General features: G+C 43.9%; 1 protein-coding gene across 1 annotated transcript in view; it reads left to right on the forward strand.

Annotated features, from left to right (window-relative positions):
- LY75 (lymphocyte antigen 75) overlaps positions 1 to 17,205 on the forward strand; it is a 237,303-nt gene that overhangs the window by 81,269 nt on the left and 138,829 nt on the right. Inside the window, exon 4 of the mRNA XM_082260091.1 lies at positions 2,842 to 3,006. Coding sequence (XP_082116217.1) covers positions 2,842 to 3,006 — 165 coding nt within the window. The remainder of the gene's footprint in view (positions 1 to 2,841; positions 3,007 to 17,205) is intronic.

Below are 17,205 nucleotides of genomic sequence, written 5' to 3' on the forward strand. Positions count from 1 at the left end.
TTTCAATACGTTTGATATTTTTATGTCCTAGCGCAATTTATTCTTGTATATTATTATCACAAATTATACCAAATAATACTAAATTACTAAAATATAATGTCCCAAATTGTGTAGCTTTAAAGTGGTTCTAAAGCCTAAACATTTTTTATCTTAATGCATTCCTTCCATTAGGGTTAAAAAAATGTTTAGGTATCAGCATCCCCCTCAACCCCCCTCTTTTGCTTACCTGAGCCCTCATTCGATCGTACATGTCTGCAGCTCTTCTCTCCCCTCACTTCTGGGTCTTGTTGGCTTTGCTGGGGCACTGGGAGCCAATGGCTCCTAGTGCTGTCAATCAAAGACAGTGACGAGGGAGCGGGGGAATGGGCCGAGTCCTGCTGTCTGTGTCAATGGACACAGCAGTGGGTCCGCTTGAGTGCCCCCATGGGAAGCAGCTTTCCACGGGGGCACTGGACAGAGAGGTGGGGGCCAGGAACACCAGTGGGTGAGCGGAGTAGAGGAGGTTTGCGGAAGCTCTGTGCAATTCCGTTGCACAGAGCAGGTATAGTATGGGAAAAAAATTTTTACCTTTTTTACAATCATTTTAAAGAGAGTCCTTTTTACACTGTATGGCTTATGCACTATATGGATTATGCACTACAGGTTGGATAAAGATCAATGATTTTTTTTTTTTTAAATCTAAAAAAAAAATCGGATTTTTATTATTTTTTATTTTTAGCAAATTTATTTTAATAATAATAATTTGGAGTAAAAATCTATCTAAAGACAGTTTTCCATTTGAGATGCATTAATAATTTAGTTTATTAAGCATGAAATGGAGCTTAGTTATGTAGCATGAGGCTGTATATTCTGCAATATTTACATTTTTGGTAAGCTCATGTAATGAATCCAAGCTCTGCAAGCTGAGATAACATGCACTGCATTGATGCATTCACACAAGTTCACATTACCAGCAAGAATGAGTTCTTGCATTTAAAGAACACCTGTCATATCAGATCCATCATGGCAGCGACTGTTAGTGGGCATCTACTCACCTGCTGCCACCACGTCCCTCACCTTGTGTCACTGCCGCATTACCAGCAGTCCCATTAAAGTGAATGGGACTGTCGTGAGACAACAGCGGGTCAAAGGAGGAGCCGCTGCAGGACAGAGATGACAGTTGCTCTTTAAAAATATGATTTAAATCAAGTCTTTTTACTAGTGATTTAAATCATGATTTAAATTGTGATTTAAATCAAATCCACCCTAATGCACTATATTGGACTTTATAATTTTGTATTATTTGGTATAATTTTGTGATGGTTTAGGCGCTGTGATTAAGTACGAAATTGAATGCATACACATCAGGTTTTAGACACCACAGCTAATATTCTTGATTATTGAGTATATATATTTTTTGATCTCTGAGCTCAGGTGTTAAATAAGTATTCATACCTCTACTAAATTGTTTCAGGGCCTAATTGTAGAGATTATTCGATTTAGAAAGATTTTCCTGAAAAGCCGTGTACTGTAGTGGAGGGTTGGACTGCATCTATAAACCCAAACTCAACCTGATCCACTTTAAAAATAAAAATCCACAAACAAATAAACACTTATTACTGCCATTTTGGGTTAGATGAGAATGTGTCAAAGGAGAACAGATCTATACATATGCTTGTGTGTGTGTTTTTTTTTTTTTTTTTCAATAAAAATGGTTCGGCTGTCAAAATCTCATCCACACCATCTGTAGCCAGATTTCCACAACCTCTGTGAGATCTGTCCGTTGTTGAAGCGATCACTAGACACATAGGCACAGTTTCCCGAAAGTGCAAACCGGATTGGACATTCCGATCCACCTAAACAAGCCCATCTACTTGATGTATGCTGGAGGCTGCAGTTAAGCAGTATTACACCCAAAACCAAAAATGTCATATATTGCAGCTTACCAAGGTTTTAGATGTGTTGGCTGTATTTTTCTTTTTTAGGCTTTTTCCTATTTTTCACCTGGTGATCTGGCCAGTAACACACCACTCTGGATGAAAGAGCACAGGGGCACCTTTTTAAAAGCAGCATTGTCAGTCTGGGCGATGTAGATGTAATAGCAGATTTAAATACACTAACAAGCTGAAGCAAAACATCAGCTCACACTTTATAAGCAGTTACAGCAAATTGAATTTTCCTTTTTTGGACACGTTTTTCATAAATGAAAGATATTCATCCTAAACACCCCTGTCAGCATTGAATGGTTTGCCTCAGCCCTGTAAACCGATACATCTGGAAGAGAGCTTTTTCTTTTGGAAAAACAGACTTGCTGTCTGGATAACCAGATGAAAAGAAAGAAACCCTAAAAAAAGAAACTAATTCAGCCATTGCATCAAAGAATAAAATAATATTATAAAGTTTTAGTTTTAATACTGCTTTATTGTGTATAACTCTCTATAACTGGGAGAAGTCTGCCAGTCTTTTGTGGCAGTCTGATGGCCTTTAGTTGTGTGTGCATATTAACAGTGGATAGACCAGTGGGCAGCACCGAAAAACAATGAAAACTTTCCATAGCAACTTGGAGAAAGTGAAACTTTGCCTAATATAATCACACCCCTCACATTAGGTCGCACCCAGGTGTTTACCACTGTGCGTAATGCTTGAAGACCGGTCCTTTTTAGATTTGTCGGTTCGCTGTTTTCTTGCAATGCATTTGGTGAAATGGTAACAAGAAATTTTGACAAGCCCTGCATTTGGGATTGCCTAATGAGTGATTCCATCTGTCTTACAGTTGTCACAAGTCATGATTTATGATACCAAGCCTTTCCATAGATTCTGCTGTATGATCTTTAAAATGTTGCTTTTCTTTTTATGTTTAAGTGCCTGATTGTAATCATACTTGGACAGAAAACTCCACACTGCAGCAATGCTACCAGTTCAATATCCAGTCTAGCCTCAGGTGGAAGGAGGCCTATGTGTCTTGTAAAAGCCAGGGGGCAGATTTACTCAGCATAACCAGTGAGGAAGAGCTGAACTTCATCACAAGTAAGAATTGTCTTTTTATATCCAATTGAATGAATTTCTGTGACTGTCTAATTTAAAGATGAGCACCGTGCAAATATCATTACACACACACACTTAACGGAACACTTTGAAAACACATCAAATCTCAATGAGGAAAAATATCATGATGGATATCTATACGGATATGGACGGGGGAGTGTGTTAGGAACGACAGGATGCCACATTGTTTAATGGAAATTAAAATTCTCATCCTACAGAGGGCTAAAGTCAGACACCCCAAAAATCAAAGTGAAAAAATATGCAGCAGGCTAGTCCATTTTGTTGAAATTTCATTGCAGCAACTGAAAGTGGTACTCAGTAGTTTGTATGGCCCCCATGTGCTTGTGTGCATGTCTGACAACATCGAGGCATGCTTCTTTTGAGTCGGGTTGTGTACTGGGATATTTCCTCACAGATCTGGACCAGGGCATCACTGAGCTGAACAGACTGAGGTGCAACCTGGTGGCATCAGATGGACCAAAACATAATGTCCCAGAGGTTCTTGCTACTTCTCGGCCTTTTGGCTAAGATCAAGTGTAGTATCTGTTCTTATCAGTGTTGGAATGGAACCGGAAGGTTAGTATCGGTGGTGGCCGAAGTTAACCAGGGCGCCCCGGAACAACCGGGGGACTGGAGTAGGCCAAACCAGAGAAAGCCGGATGGTTCCAATGCCTTCCTGATTTGAATGGGTCCGCCCCTGTCAGTTTGAAGGGAGTGGGAAAGCCGGGCGACCACGGTTAGTACTGCTCCTGGATGTAATTGGTGGGAGTGCGGATGGTGAGGGGAAGGGCCCTTCCTCTTGGGTGAATTTGGCTAGAAGGGGGCCATTTTCTATACCTTGAGGTTGGGCTCTCCCTGAGCTGTCTGCATTCCTGGCCTCCTGACAGGAAGGGCTACACTGGGTCTGGCCAGGGGCTGAGACCGAAAGAGCCCGTGGTGTATGTGCCCCTGGGGTGGCAGCCCAGGGGTGCCTCAATCTCACTGGTGAGGGGCAGCTCACCTGAGTTTTTGTGGCACCTTGGTCACTGCACCATCACACTTTTTCAAGCACCTGCCTCTTGGGGTGGGCCTTTTGGCCAACACCAGAGGAATTTTTTATTCCTGGCCGGGGGGCCTGCTGAGGTCTTGCACTTAGGCACTACCCTGCACTTCTCCACTTCCCTTTTCCCCACTCTGTTTTTCTTTGTTGTGTGTTACGTTTGTCCCATTTGGTTGAGCACTTGCACGACTTGGATGGCGTAGGTCCTCGGGCCTGCCCTGTAAGGTTGGGGGTGGATATGGCCTTTTGGCTTAGTTCACCCTCTGCCATGGGGTCTCCCTTCGGGGGAGCCCCACCTAGTACTCGGGGTGGGCTGTTTCGGCAGTCCCCCTGAAGAATGGGGTCTGCCCGGCTTTGGCTGGGTGGACCAAAGTGAGTACCTCAGTCCCTGTCAGGAGCTTCGCGCCCCGGGGGATCAGGGTCAGGGCCCTTCCTCTTCGGAGGAGGGCCATGTGTACGCCTTGTGCACTTTTTGTGTGTCCACGTTTGCGTGTGTGCACTTTTTTATGCACCGGGTGTAAGTCTTTTGAGTGTGTTTCACACACCACGGGCTTTAAAAAAAAAAAAAAAAAGTCTGTCTGCTTTTTTGATTTCAACAAAATACCAACCAGAGTGCGGTCTTACATTTCAAACCTCTCATGTTTCTGGACAACGGATCCGACCTGCACCAGGTTTTAGACACACACCTGAGCGGCTTTACCTCTCTGTTTCTCAGGATCTCTGAATGATCCAATGTTGACCTAAATGACTAATGATGATAAATAGAATCCACCTGTGTGTAATCAAGTCTCCGTATAAATGCACCTGCACTGTGATAGTCTCAGAGGTCCGTTTAAAGCGCAGAGAGCATCATGAAGAACAAGGAACACACCAGGCAGGTCCCAGATACTGTTGTGGTGAAGTTTAAAGCAGGATTTGGATACAAAAAGATTTCCCAACCTTTAAACATCCCAAGGAGCACTGTGTAAGCGATAATATTGAAATGGAAGGAGTATCAGACCACTGCAAATCTCGAAGACCTGGCCGTCCCTCTAAACTTTCAGCTCATACAAGGAGAAGACTGATCAGAGATGCATCACTCACCCATGATCACTCTGGATGAACTGCAGAGATCTACAGCTGAGGTGGGAGACTCTGTCCATAGGACAACAATCAGTCGTATATCAGTCGCACAAATCTGGCCTTTATGGAAGAGTGGCAAAAAGAAAGCCATTTCTTAAAGCTATCCATAAAAAGTGTTGTTTAAAGTTTGCCACAAGCCACCTGGGAGACACACCAAACGTGGAAGAAGGTGCTCTGGTCAGATGAAACCAAAATTGAACTTTTTGGCAACAATGCAAAACGTTATGTTTGGCATAAAAGCAACACAGCTCATCACCCTGAACACACCATCCCCACTGTCAAACATGGTAGTGGCAGCATCATGGTTTGGGCCTGCTTGTCTTGAGCAGGGACAGGGAAGATGGTTAAAATTGATGGGAAGATGGATGGAGCCAAATACAGGACCATTCTGGAAGAAAACCTGATGGAGTCTGCAAAAGACCTGAGACTGGGACAGAGATTTGTCTTCCAACAAGACAATGATCCAAAACATAAAGCAAAATCTACAATGGAATGGTTCACAAATAAACATATCCAGGTGTTAGAATGGCCAAGTCAAAGTCCAGATCTGAATCCAATCGAGAATCTGTGGAAAGAACTGAAAACTGCTGTTCACAAACACTCTCCATCCAACCTCACTGAGCTCGAGCTGTTTTGCAAGGAGGAATGGGCAAAAATTTCAGTCTCTCGATGTGCCAAACTGATAGAGACATACCCCAAGCGACTTAGAGCTGTAATCGCAGCAAAAGGTGGCGCTACAAAGTATTAACTTAAGGGGGCTGAATAATTTTGCACGCCCAATTTTTCAGTTTTTTATTTGTTAAAGTTTGAAATATCCAATAAATTTCGTTCCACTTCAAGATTGTGTCCCACTTGTTGATTCTTCACAAAAAATTACAGTTTTATATCTTTGAAGCCTGAAATGTGGCAAAAGGTCAAAGTTCAAAGGGGCTGAATACTTTCTCAATGTACTGTGTGTGTGTGTGTGTGTGTGTATATATATATATATATATATATATATATATATATATATACACACACCTCTATCCATCACTCCTGTGATCTAATGGTACATTGTGTTGGCTCATCGTCTTTAAAGACAAAGGCTAGTTGGCACAGCTGAAAACTGTTGTGCTGATTAGAGAAGCTATAAAACCGGCCTTCCTTTGAGCTAGTTGAATATCTGGAGCATCAGCATTTGTTGGTTCGATTATACTCTCAAAATGGCCAGAAAAAGAACTTTCTTCTAAAACTCGACAGTATTATTTTTCTGAGAAATGAAGGCTATTCCATGTGAGAAATTGCCAAGACACTGAAGATTTCCTATAACGGTGTATACTACTCCCTTCAGAAAAATGCACAAACGGGCTCTAACCAGAATTGAAAGAGAAGTGGGAGGCCCAGTGCACAACTAAGCAAGAGGACAAGTACATTATAGTCTCTAGTTTGAGAAATAGACACCTCACAGGTCATTAAATGGTACCCGCAAAATGCCAGTCTCCACGTCTATGCGAAGAGACGACTCCGGGATGCTGGCCTTCTAGGCAGAGTGGCAAAGAAAAAACCATATCTGAGACTGGCCAATAAAAGGAAAAGATTAGATTAGGATGGGCAAAAGAACAGACATTGTATGTGTGTGTGTATGTGTGTATATATATATATATATATATATATATATATATATATATATATATATATATATATATATATATATATATAATATACACACACACAGTATCTCACAAAAGTGAGATGCAACAAAAGCGAGTACACCCCTAAGTGAAAATGTCAAAATTGGGCCCAATTAGCCATTTCTCTCCCTGGTGACATGTGACTTGTTAGTGTTACAAGGTCTCAGGTGTGAATGGGGAGCAGGTGTGTTAAGTTTGGTGTTATCGCTCTCACTCTCTTACTGGTCACTGGAAGTTCAACGTGGCACCTCATGGCAAAGATCTCGGAGGATCTGAAAAAAATAATTGTTGCTCTACATAAAGATGGCCTAGGCTATAAGAAGATTGCCAAGACCCTGAAACGGAGCTGCAGCACGGTGGCCAAGACCATACAGCGGTTTAACAGGACAGGTTCCACTCAGAACAGGCCTCACTATTGTCGACCAAAGAAGTTGACTGCACGTGCACAGCGTTATATCCAGAGGTTACGCCGCACACTGCATAAAATTGGTCTGCATGACTGTCGTCCCAGAAGGAAGCCTCTTCTAAAGATGATGATGAAGAAAGCTCGCAAACAGTTTGCTGAACACAAGCAGACTAAGGGCATGGATTACTGGAACCATGTCCTGTGGTCTGATGAGACCAAGATATACTTGGTTCAGATGGTGTCAAGCGTGTGTGGCGGCAACCAGGTGAGGAGTACAAAGACAAGTGTGTTTTGTCTTCAGTCAAGCATAGTGGTGGGAGTGTCATTGTCTGGGGCTGCATGAGTGCCGCCAACACTGGGGAGCTAAAATTCATTGAGGGAACCATGAATGCCAACATGTACTGTGACATACTGAAGTAGAGCATGATCCCCTCCCTTCGAAAACTGGGCCGCTGTGAAGTATTCCAACCTAATGACTCCAAACAAACCTCCAAGACAACCACTGCCTTGCTAAAGAAGCTGAGGGTAAAGGTGATGGACTGGCCAAGCATGTCTCCAGACCTAAACCCTATTAAGCATTTGTGGACCATCCTCAAACGGAAGGTGGAGGAGTGCAAGGTCTCTAACAACATCCACCAGCTCTGTGAAGTTGTCATGGATGAGTGGAAGAGGACTCCAGTGGCAACCAGTAAAGCTCTGGTGAACTCCATGCCTAACAGGGTTAAGGCAGTGCTGGAAAAAAAATGGTGGGCACACAAAGTATTGACACTTTGGGCCCAATTTTGGACATTTTAACTTAGGGGTGTACTCACTTTTGTTGCCAGCGGTTTAGACATTAATGGCTGTGTTTTGAGTTATTTTGAGGGGACAGCAAATTTACACTGTTACACAAGCTGTACTAAGTGTCATTTCTTCAGTGTTGTCGCATGAAAAGATATATAATATATTTGCAAAGTGGTGAGGGGTGTACTCACTTTTGTGAGATACTGTATATAGCGTGTGTGTGTATCACAGATACACTAAAAGGGTAAACCAATTTAAAGCGGAACTTTACACAAAAGGGGACGTTTTGCTTGTTTGCATCCGGACCTGGTTTTACCAGGTACCCGCTCCCACTTCCGATCAGATGAGCTACAGCGATCGGAGCCAAAGGTTCACCCCCCCCCCCCCCCCCCGTAGTGCTCTGGGACACATCACAGGTCCCAGAATACTACAGGACAATTCACAAAGCACGGAGCAGCTTGTGCATGCACTGTAGGAAACCGGCTGTGAAGCCGCCAATTGAAGAGTCTGGTGAGGGCATCGTGGGTCCCTGGACAGGTAAGAGTCCTTATATTAAAAGTCAGCAGCTACGGTATTTGGGGGGGGGGGGGGGGGGCTTGGAGCTCTTCAATAAAAATCAGGACTACAAAATTTAGTAATTTTTAGTAAAAATGTATGGACAATGTTTAAACCTATTTTCGGTATATTTATAGGTTTGTGTGTGGTGTAACTGTGTTGCTGCCACTGAACCTGTGCATTTCTACTTGTTGACTTGCATGCTTTTTTATTATACAGGATTTACAGTATATAGCGCAGCACTTTACAACATGAAGGCAGACAGTAGTTACAATGCAATTCAATACAAGAGGAGTGAGAAGGCCCTGCTCATTAGAGCTTATAATCTACATAATCATCTTGGTTAATAAACTGTTTCATAATCCAAGAAAAGCCTAACCAGAAAGGTCTTATTACGGCTTGTTACTGAATTTGTCCATTTAATACCCTGGTTTTAGTAACTGTCGCATTTTGGGATCATTGAGGACCTGGTGGAGATGTCTGCATCCAGTATTCAGCTCTACTTGTAGCCTGTTTTTCAACAATCAGACTGTAGGATCATATGCTGTAGTGACTTTCATTTTCTGCGTAGGGAAGAGGTTACAATAGACCTTTGTGACTTGAGGCTAAATGCTCAGTGCAGTTTGTTAAATATTTTCTTATGGCTGTCACACTGACAACAAAAAGACAGAGTATTCTAAACCAGAGATCAAGTGTGTAACACCCCTAATCTATAGTGTCTTTGGACATTCGAACATCATTTGGAGGAACACTAAAATCACTGAATCATTCATGGGTAGTGATGGCTAAACTCAAACATGTGCAAAGAGAGCCTTCAGTTTCCTGTGGAGATATGAAACACTTGCTCATCAGTCACAAGTATTTTTCAACTGACTGGAATATTTCTGACTTTATTATTGTCTCTTTTGAGGGTTGTGTATGCTGTATGTCACCCAAAGGGGATTTTTTATATCGGGGGTGCTCAAGATGGCTATGAATGTGGCCCAACACAAAATTGTAAAATTAGTTTAAAATGTTTTGAGGTTTTTTACTTTTTTTTTAGAATTTGACAGTGTCCTTTTTTCAGGACTTTTTTTTAAGTTTTATCTTCCCAAAGAAAAATTTCCCATCCTTAATAATCGTGCCTTATTCATGTCATCAGTTTTTAGCCGCACCTGTATTTGTGAGCAACTATTTTCAAGGATCAAGCACATGAAGGGCACTTCGTATCTGTTTTGCATTGTGCCGCAACCCTGCCGTGTCTTCGGGCCATTCCCCTTGTTTCCCATTCTGGGAAATCCAAACTTTCCTCCGGGTTTGAAAGATATGGCGTTTCATAGGTTTTACTCTGCTTGCTTTCAGGACTCTAACTTTCTTACCACAGGTGCCTGACCTTCGATCTCGACCCTAATGCACCCGACTAGGCCCTTTGCCCTGGATTTCTGGAAAGCACTGCAATTCCATGATTTTTTTTTTTTTTTGTGCGTTAGGCTCCCCGGTGCAGTTCCAGCGCCCACTGACATTTAGGACATGTTGTGTGGACAGTTGAGCCCTACCCCACTCCCTCTGCAAAATATACTCCCTTTTGGTGGTTTCACCAGACAACTTCACACTATCTTGTATCTGTAAATTGGAAGCAGTGCTTGATAGGACCTTCTCGACAGATCAGTGCAGCAGGCTCGTCCACTTTGCCCTGAAGTCATCCATATGCACCCACATTCAAGAAAGCAAGTTCAAGTTGCTCTCTAGATGGTATCACATTCCTTCGGTTGTGTGCTGATATTCCCCTGAAGCTTCTGATTGTTTCTGGAAGTGCCATGGGCAGGGGAGTGCTGGCAGCCTTAGGCCTGGGGGGCAAGCCCAGTCAAGTGGCCCATTGAACCATCAAATCAGCTCACCATCCATGCCCACCTGGTTTCATAACAGATATTGATGTTATGAATCAAGACAAACATAATGCAATGTGGTAACCTAATTTAATGTTAATAGCAAAAAAGAAGGTTTAACAAAAATACATGACATCACGCCAGGTGGGGCCTAGGAAGCTCCTGTCGGATGGAGATCACTCTGCCTGACAGGGAAGTGACCATGTTAGTATTGTGCCAGCCGGGTACAGGAGCGTACTCTACACACTCATACCGTGCCGCTGCAGCTCTGCAAATATTACATTGTGTAGCAGCGACCAGCAGCTATATACAGTGTCTGGCCCCTACATTTGTCCAGCCCTGAGTGTGGCCTTTTTACCCAGTATCAGAGTGGCCCAGGGGGCAATTGCCACCCAGCCCCCCTTCCCAGTCCTCCCCTGGCCATGTTCCTCCATATTTTCTGGTCATTTCCGCGAATGGAACATTTGTGGTAGGAGGTGAGCAGAATCTTCCAACCATTTACAGACTATCCGGTTCCTACGTCACCTTTAATGCTTCCCAAGCCTGTAATGCCTTAGGTTTGAGAGACCCGAACCCACCTTCTATCTCATTTTGGCTCCATAAGGTGGAAGACATCAACAAGATGGAGACCCTAATGCTAACTGCTCAGGGTAGATGAGAATGGTACTCCAAAACATGGCTCCATTGGAACATGTTTGTGTATTCAGATGAGTGCAAGACCATAATGGAATACCCTAATGGAATAATGGTTCTGGGGAGCAACGGCTCCTAGCTCAACATTTGGCTCTGCATATGTCAGGATAGCAACTACCCTCCCTTCTCGCCCTACACATTTTACACCCCCCCCTTTTTTTTTTTTTCCCTTCGCCTGCCTTTCCTTAGTTTCTTCCCAGTTTCCACTTGCTCTTAATATCGCCGATCTCTTCTCTCTTTCTGTTTAAAGTAAAAATGCTGTGTTTTGCTCACACCTAGTCCCATATATTTGATCAGTGTATGGTTTGCCCCTTATGCACATGCATATTATTCTGTATTGTGTTCTTACTGTAGCACATGATTGGATATGGTGTATCAAACACTTTCCTGTAAGAATGTGAAAAAAAAGCACACAAAGAGCAGAATTAGAACCAAAATATTTGAGCGCCTTGAGAATTCATTGAGAATTGCTACTACATCCTCTCTAATAGGTACCCTGAGCAATAGGGGGCTCTTTAAGTAGTGCCTAAAAACCTTTTGTGCTGCAGGGTCTCCCTTATCCTGATGAAGCCTCAGAGTCACATCTCCCCCACTCACCCCCTCATGGAGGTGGCAGTTCCCTCGGAACCCCAGCTCCCCATGGTTGCACTGATGGCGGTCCTACAGTCCTTGGTATCCCGGGGTGGAAGTGGTGTGTGGGCAGAGACCAAGGAGGAAGCATCCCCCGCCTTCTCCTGTTAAGTCTGTCTCATCGGATTCTAAGCCTGGTGCCGCCATGGACGTGGCCTGTCCAGGGGGACTTGATACCACACCCCCCCCCCCCCCCCCAATCCATCTAATAGGATGATTCTTCCAGGGTTGACTGACAAAGCACTTATTACTGCAGTGCGTGAGACTTTAAAAATGGAGAACGTGGCTGTGTCTTTAGGTACACACAAGTCCACTCGCACAGCTAAGGTGTTTCCTTATCGTCCTTATTTTGGCAGGTTTAGCTATAAGAAATGGGAGCAACTATTGTAACCCTTTCCTTTGTGGTCCCCAAACGTTTCTCATTACCTCTTTGAGGAATCCCTTTTAAAAAAGTAGTCTAGCCCACCAGTGGTGGAGCCTCCTGTTTTCAGGTTGAAAAAGGCAACCATGATCCCAGTAGAGGAATCCCTGTCAGTTAAAGACCTGGCTGACCGTAAAGCTGAGGCTGTGGCGCACAGCATGATTACTATGGCTGGTTCCGCTTTGCAACCAGTCTAGGCCTCAGCCCTGGTGTCTCAGACCCAAGCTTTTGCGCCAGGGCCTGGAGAGTGAGCAGGTTCCAACTGCTTATGTTGATTTAGCAGACCAGTTGATCAAGGTGGGGGTGGGCGGCCTGCAGTTTATTTGTGATGCATCTTTGGATACAGCTCCGGTGCTGTCCAAGCTTTCTGTTTCAGCGGTGGTGATTAGGCGCGTGCTGTGGCTTAAGAATTGGTCTGTAGACCAAGCCTCTAAGAAACCTCTCCTTGATCTGCCCTTTTCAAGGCGATCGTCTGTTTGGGGCTACTTTGGATGACCTCATTAAGGGTCTCACAGGGGGGGGGGGGGAAGAGTACCTTCCTGCCACTGCCTAGGAAAGGGAAGGAGCACTGTCCCAAACATGGGCCCTCCTTCTCAGTTCTCAGTCCATGTAAAATTATTTTGTGCTCTTGGGGTTGTAGACAAGGGAAATAGATCTTTCAAGTCTTCCCTGGGAGGTTCCAAGCAACCTTGGTCTGAAAAGCCTAGAGCTGGCTTCTCTGGACCCGCAGTCAAGACCCCTTCAGCATGAAGGTCTGCCCTCACCCATAACGGAGATGGGGGGGGGGGGTCATCTTCCTTCGTGAGCATCAAGGGTATCCACAAAATAATCCTTTTGGGGGTACCAAAAAATGAGGGCAAAGTTTATCCATTTCGGGTCTCTTTGTGCGAATATAATTCCTGCAAAGGTTCAGGTGACGTCGGAACTACCTAAGGTCCCCCCCATACCTGTCCAGGTCATTTTAATTACCTAGGTCTGGTTTTAATTCTGACCAGGGTAGTCCTTTCTCTGGACAAACTCCGGATACCACAGGCTGTGATTCACCGGTTGCTGTCACACACAGTTCTCTCTCCCGACTTGCATACAGGCTCTGGGTCTGGTGGTATCCACCTTCAAGACAGTTCTGTGTGCACAGTCCTGCATGCAGCTCCTTCAGCAGGTTCGGCTCTACAGGAGGATACCAAGGTTCATGGCGAGGTCACGGGTCCCTCTGGCAGACACCTTAGACACCCTAGGGGCACTGTAAGGCCAGTATCATCCTCGGCTCAAGCCACGGTTCCTGCGAGGATTCAAGATCGAGGTTCTTCCAATCATTCTAGTGGCTGTAAACGTCCCTAGGAGGCTACCTCTCAGAGAGGACCAGTTAGCCAATGGGCTGATCTACCATCCTGCTTTACAGTCGCTGGCTATAATAGCTTAGCTATTGAAAGCCAGATACTGAGGCATAGAGGTTTGTCCGGATCAGTGATCCCTACTATGGTGAAGGCGAGGAAGTCCACTTCCAGGAAGATATACCACCGTACATGGAAAGCGTACATTCCTTGGTGTGAGTTGATTGGCGCTCATCCTCGCTTCTTTTCTGTGCCTTGGATCTTAGCCTTTCTTCAATGGGGCGAGCAGAAGTTGACATTAAGTACCATCAAGGGCCAGGTGTTTGCCTTGGCAATCTTCTTTCAGCCACCCAAAGCCAGGCACTTTTTAGTTCGTACATTCATTCAGGGGGTTTGACGTGGCTCCACATGGATGGTCTTTTTTGCCGCCATTGGATTCAAACTTGGCGCTCTCTGTTCTCCAGAAACCTCCATTTGAGACTATTCGGGAGATTCCCTTGCCTAATTTGCCCCAGAAGGTAGTATTCTTGGTGGCTATTACCTCAGCCTGCAGGATATGAGTTGGCGGCACTATCCTGTCATACTCCCTATTTCCATCATCCCTGCCCTAAGTGGTCTCTGACTTGCATTTGAAACAAGAAAAGGGCTGGCCGCATTCTTCAGCTACCATCTCTAGATGGATCAAACAGACACTGGCTCAGGCCTAGTCTATTAAAGGTCAGGTTCCTCCTTTCCCTGTCACGGTGCATTCTACTCGGGCGCTTAGTTCATCTTGGGCCTTACGTCATCAAGCGCCAATATCTCAGGTTTGCAAGGTGGCCATTTGGTCGTCGGGGAATACTTTTCACCAAATTCTATAAAGTTGATGATTTGGCATCCGCTGATGCTGCTTTTGGCCGCAAGGGTTTGCAGGCTCCTGTTTAGGGGGGCTGTTCCCTCTTGAGAGGTGTTTTTTTCTTGAAAAGTTTTTTTTCAGATGGGGCTCCTGTATCCTGGTTGAACCCCTGTCACCCAGTTATTGCTCGTTTTTAGCCTTGGGTTATTTTGCCCATCTCTCATTTTCTTTTTGGCACAGCTTTTGAACGTCCAAGTAGTTATGATTTAAGGAGCGCTGTGCTGTTGATGACCGAAAGAGAAAATGGGATTTTTTACTCACATTAAAATCAATTTAATTGATGGACACAGCACCCACCCCTCTAAGGAGTTTTTTTTGATTTCTTCTAATACTGCTTGCTATTAAACCTGAATGGCTATAGCAGCGCTGGGGTTATATACCAGCTGATGACGGCCCATGGGCGTAGCCAAGTGTTTCTATGTTCTGCCTAGTCCTACTTCCGGAGGAGGCGATATAACCCAGTAGTTATGATTTAAAGAGCATTGTGTCCATTGAGTAAAAAAGGAGTAGAAAATCTTTTATTACTCGGAACATTATCTATCTATATCAGTCAGCGTTAACTTGTGATCTGCTCGACTTTTTCTACTCATCAGCTATCCTTATTGTTAGTGTGTTTTATGTGTGGCCCAGAGGGTTGGACACCCCTGCTTTATACAATCAAGCTGTCTCCAAGATACTTGAATATTTTGCCTAGATGGTAAAATAGGACAGCGTAGTGCGTGTGTGTGTGTATATGTATATGTGTATGTGTATATATATATATATGTATGCATGTTTGTAAATATATATAATATATAAAAAAATAAATATAGTGCCTTGCAAAAGTATTCACCCCCCTTGGCATTTTTTGTGTTTGTTTCCTCACAGCCTGGAATTAACATGGATTGTTTGAGGATTTGCATCATTTAATTTACAGAACATGCCCACAACTTTGAAGATGTGTTTTTTTTTTTTTTTCCTATTGTGAAGCAAACAAATAGGACAAAATAACAGAAAAAGTCAATGTTCATAACTATTCACCCCCCAAAAGTCAATACTTTGTTAGAGCTACCTTTTGCGGCAATCCTAGCTCCAAGTCTCTTTGGGTAAGTCTCTATGAGCTTGCCACTTCTTACCACTGGGATTTTTGCCCATTCCTCCTTGCAAAACTGCTCCAGCTCCTTCAAGTTGGATAGTTTGCGCTTGTGAACAGCAATCTTTAAGTCTGACCACAGATTTTCTATTGGATTGAGGTCTGGGCTTTGACTAGGCCATTCCAACACATTTACATGTTTCCCCTTAAACCACTCAAGTGTTGCTTTAGCAGTGTGTTTGGGGTCATTGTCCTGCTGGAAGGTGAACATCTGTCCTAGCCTCAAATCGCGTACAGAGTGGTACAGGTTTTGCTCAAGAATATCACTGTATTTAGCACCATCCATCTTTCCATCAACTCTGGCCAGTTTCCCAGTCCCGGCTGCTGAAAAACATCCCCACAGCATGATATTGCCACCACCATGTTTCACTGTGAGGATGGTGTTATTTTTGTGATTGGATGTGTTGGGTTTGCGCCAGACAGCATTTTCTTTGATGGCCGAAAAGTTCAATTTTCGTCTCATCAGACCAGAGCACCTTCCTCCATACATTTTGGGAGTCTCCCACATGCCTTTTCGCAAACTCAAAACGTGCCATTCTGTTTTTTGCTGAAAGTAATGGCTTTCTTCTGGCCACTCTGCCATAAAGTCCAACTCTATGGAGCGTACGGCTTATTGTCGTCCTACTGTATGTACAGATACTCCAGTCTCTGCTGTGGAACTCTGCAGCTCCTCCAAGGTTACCTTAGGTCTCTGATTAATGCCCTCCTTGCCCAGTCCGTTGTTGGGAAGCCATCTCTTGGCAGGTTTGCGGTTGTGCCATGTTCTTTCCATTTGGATTTGATGGTGCTCCTGGGGATCATCAAAGCTTTGGATATTTTGTATAACCTAACCCTGACTTGTACTTCTCAACAACATTGTCCCTTACTTGTTTGGAGAGTTCCTTGGTCTTCATGGCAGTGTTTGGTTAGTGGTGCCTCTTGCTTAGGTGTTGCAGCCTCTGGGGCCTTTCAAAGAAAGTGTGTATATGTAATGACAGATCATGTGACACTTAGATTGCGCACAGGTGTACATCATTTCACAAATTATGTGACTTCTGAAGGTAATTGGTTGCACCAGAGCTTTTTAAAGGCTTCATAACAAAGGGGGTGAATACATATGCATACGAATACATACGCACATGCCAAAAAATAGTTTTATGTGTATAGGTTATTCCGTTTACTTCACTAACCTAGACTATTGTGTTCTGATCCATCATATAAAATTCAGATTAACAAAACATTAAACGTAAGGCTGTAATGTAACAAAATAGGTAAAAAGTCAATGGGGGTGAATACTTTTGCAAGGCACTGTATATTGTTTTTCATCATACCAACAATATTCTAATAAACGTTAGAGGAGATTTTGTCCCACTGTTTTTCATTGTCCTCCATTTAAGAGGGGATGCCCAAACTTTCTAAACAAAAAAACAGTTCACTGACCCTCAGACTTTAAGGGGGCCAGATTATGGTAATGGGTGTAGAAAATACCCCAGAGTCAATGGTAAGTAGGATAGAACGATGGCTTAGTGGTCAGTGGGAGTAAAAAAGTAGTGCCTAGGGTCCATAGGAGGAGGAAGAAATGCCCCCATGGTGGTGTCTGTGGTAGCAATAACGCTGCATTGTTTGCATTAGAGAGGGAGGAATAGTGCCCTTTCAACAG

The sequence above is a fragment of the Pelophylax lessonae genome (assembly GCF_965119305.1).
Source record: "Pelophylax lessonae genome assembly, chromosome: 6".
Lineage (NCBI taxonomy): Eukaryota > Metazoa > Chordata > Amphibia > Anura > Ranidae > Pelophylax > Pelophylax lessonae.